General features: G+C 39.5%; 1 protein-coding gene across 1 annotated transcript in view; it reads left to right on the plus strand.

Annotated features, from left to right (window-relative positions):
• Nucleotides 1-431: 431 nt before the first annotated feature.
• Nucleotides 432-3,007, plus strand: part of LOC104467339 (chromosome unknown open reading frame, human C20orf194) — a gene marked incomplete at its 5' end in the record, with an annotated part of 59,753 nt that continues 57,177 nt past the window's right edge. The window contains one exon of the mRNA XM_010081080.1: nt 432-511. Within this exon, the coding sequence (XP_010079382.1) occupies nt 432-511 (80 nt within the window). The remainder of the gene's footprint in view (nt 512-3,007) is intronic.

The following is a 3,007-nucleotide window of genomic DNA, read 5'->3' on the forward strand; positions in this document are numbered from 1 at the left end:
CAAACTCCTCGTGAGGTGTAGGAGCTACTGCAGTCACTTCCCTTGTCACCTTTTCTACCTGCGCGTCACCTACCCCGTGTTGCTTTTCTCTCTACCTCTCTGGTAGAGAAAGGAGTGTTGCTGGCTTGGTGAGAGGAAATTTGAACAGAAATTTTTGCTGGAGGTTATTAGAGATTAACAGGGCAGTTGGGTGGAAGGGTTGGTTACGGGTTCTGCTCTTTCAGGGCTATGTACTTTTAGTTGGCAAAAATAAATAATCTGGGGATGGTTTGATAGGAGATCTAAATGTATCTTAGACAACAGTTAGCCAAGTTGAACTGTGTCTGCTTGGTTTATATGATAAAGAAAAAAAGCTAGGTCAACTCTTTAACCTACCAAATTTGAGCACTTCAAAACACTGACCTGAAGGATGAATTCTCTTTCTCTTGCAGCTGCAGCCGCCTTCGAAACATTCAGAGTATCCTGACACAGAGCAGCAAATCTCAACCTGATGGAATCCTTTGCATTTTAGGTTGGTTTAATTTTGTTCCTCCCTCTTGTTCTCACTGTACTCATAAAGATAGCATGAGTTTCAGGAAGATGAAGATCATCATCCTGGAGAAGAGAAGGCTCCGGGGAGACCTTGTTGCAACCTTTCAGTACTTAAAGGGGCTTATAAGAAAGATGGGCACAAACTTTTTCTTAGGGCCTGTTGTGATAGGATGAGGAGTAATGGTTTTAAACTAAAAGAGGATATATTTAGACTAGATATAAGGAAGAAATTTTTTATGATGAGGGTTGTGAGACACTGGCACGGGTTGCCCAGAGAAGTTGTAGATGCCCCATCCCTGGAAACATTCAAGGTCAGGCTGGATGGGGCTCTGGGCAACCTGATCTAGTTGAAGATGTCCTTGCTCAAGGCAGGGAGGTTTGGACTAGATGACGTTAGTCACTTCCAACCCAAACTATTCTGTGACTCTGTGATCTCCCTCCTGCCCCATGCCCCAGCCCTGTTTCTCAGTGAATGGACTGCTGTCTGATTGTCACACTCTTTTCTCCTTAAATAATTCCCAAGCCTATTTACTAATTTCACTCAAACTTGCTACAATAGTGATAATATCATCAGCATTCTTGCAAGCCTGATGACAGTTCAGTGGCTGGAGGGAAGAGAGAATATTTGTTCGTGTCCAAATTGAACTCCAGATGGGGATAATGTAATCCATACCTATCTGGAGTAAACATTCAGCTGTCTAGGCAGTGTTTGCTTTCTAGCTGCTGCTTGGCGTAAAAGCTCGAGGCTGAAGGCACATGTGTTGGAGGTGGTTTCCCTGTGGGAGGTGGGGAAGTGGAAGGGATTAGAAGGTGCTGAGATTGAGGGGGTGGAGAAGAGCAGAGGAGCACCAAGGTTAAGATCATGACACGCAGAGCTACGGAGGGTGGTGGTTGAGAACAGGCTGGGTGGGGAAGGAATAATTAGATAATAAAACCTGAATTTAGGAGAGGAAGGTCTTGCCTCAGGAGAAGTAATTCAAGATATGTTTAAAGAGTCACATGAGAAACCTGGGAAGCAGTTGAGTTAAATGGTGGCATGTAAACAGAATGTGGTTTCAGTGCTTTATTTCTTCTGCATTTGGGAGAAAAGGGCGATTTGAAATAAAGCTGCATGTGCAAGTATGCTGTAGGAAAGTAACAGGTTTTTTTATACTCCTTTAATATAATTTCTGTATGTAACATTGACTCTTGTTTCCTATTATGTAATCAGTATCAAGATATGAAAGGAAAAATTCAAGAATGATCGTTGAAATTCCTTGAAGGACTAAGGAGTGATTGTTTGAATAGTGTATTGCAGTTAAAGATGGAGAAATCTTTAGATAAAGTCCTAGAGAGGCTTCTGTGTAGTAATGGGCTTGCATTAAGAATCGATACAACAGCCTAGGTTTTGTTGTTTGTTTTTTTTTTAATGATGTAGCAAGAAAACTTGAAGAAGCTCATTTACTAAACCACAAAAAAGTTGTGATTGTTTATAACTGAGTTGTCTTTTGGTTCATGCCGACTGTATAACATGACTCTTCCTGTCCTACGTTCTCTAGGGTAAGAGCTTAGGAAGTCTTTGGCTAAGTAGTAACTACAGCTAGAAGGTCTATAAGGTCACTGTGTCAACCTTCCAATGAAACTTTATCATACAGGATAAAGTACTTGGTTTTTTGCCTTTGATGCTCATCTAATTTAATAAAAAATGTCAAGTTGTGCCATCTCTCCATCGTCACTGTAGTATTTCTTGAATACTGTTGACTCTGCAGCTGCAGTAAGTTTGAAGCAAAGAATAGTCACTCAAAGCATTGTACGGCTTTAGGGAAAGCTTTACAGGCAAAAGGAATTGCTTTGTGTAATCCTCAGTGTAACGTGGAGTATTTAAGTCCATACATGAGACCATACCTCTTAATAAATAAGCATTTCTGTTATGGAAATATAGGAAATGTTTTGTTATTAGACTTGTGCTTTGCACTAATCCTTTCCAGTACCCACAATGGGACTGTTGTTGTCTAATCTGACCTGTCTAATGTAGCCTGCAGAATTTCTCGCATAACTTCTGATTAAGCAGACATGTTGCTCTTTATAAATGCATTGAATCTGTCTTCAATTACAAGCTTCAGATGCTAAAAAATGTGGAGACTTACATTTTCAGTCCTGTTGACTTGTATGGAAAGCAGATACTCTTATGGATTGTATTTTTTTTTTTTTTTTACAGTGAGCGCATGTTATATTTCACTTGGCTGTCTTTAATGACCTAGAGTTAATGCATTTCACTCGCCCCAACTTTAATTTTACATACTGGGCTGTGCAATAAAACAAATATAAACTTTCATAGCTCTGCTTCAAGCAGATTAATATTTATGCTGAAATTAAAAAAAGATTCCAAAGAGAGGTTGAGAACTGATCAATTATTGATATAATTCTTTAAAAACAGTTACAGCTGATTTCTAAAAATGATCCTGTCTCTTTAAGTATTTGAATGGTAGTTAGCATT

This window comes from Pterocles gutturalis, unplaced genomic scaffold (genome assembly GCF_000699245.1).
Source record: "Pterocles gutturalis isolate BGI_N339 unplaced genomic scaffold, ASM69924v1 scaffold3639, whole genome shotgun sequence".
NCBI classification, from domain to species: Eukaryota; Metazoa; Chordata; class Aves; order Pterocliformes; family Pteroclidae; genus Pterocles; species Pterocles gutturalis.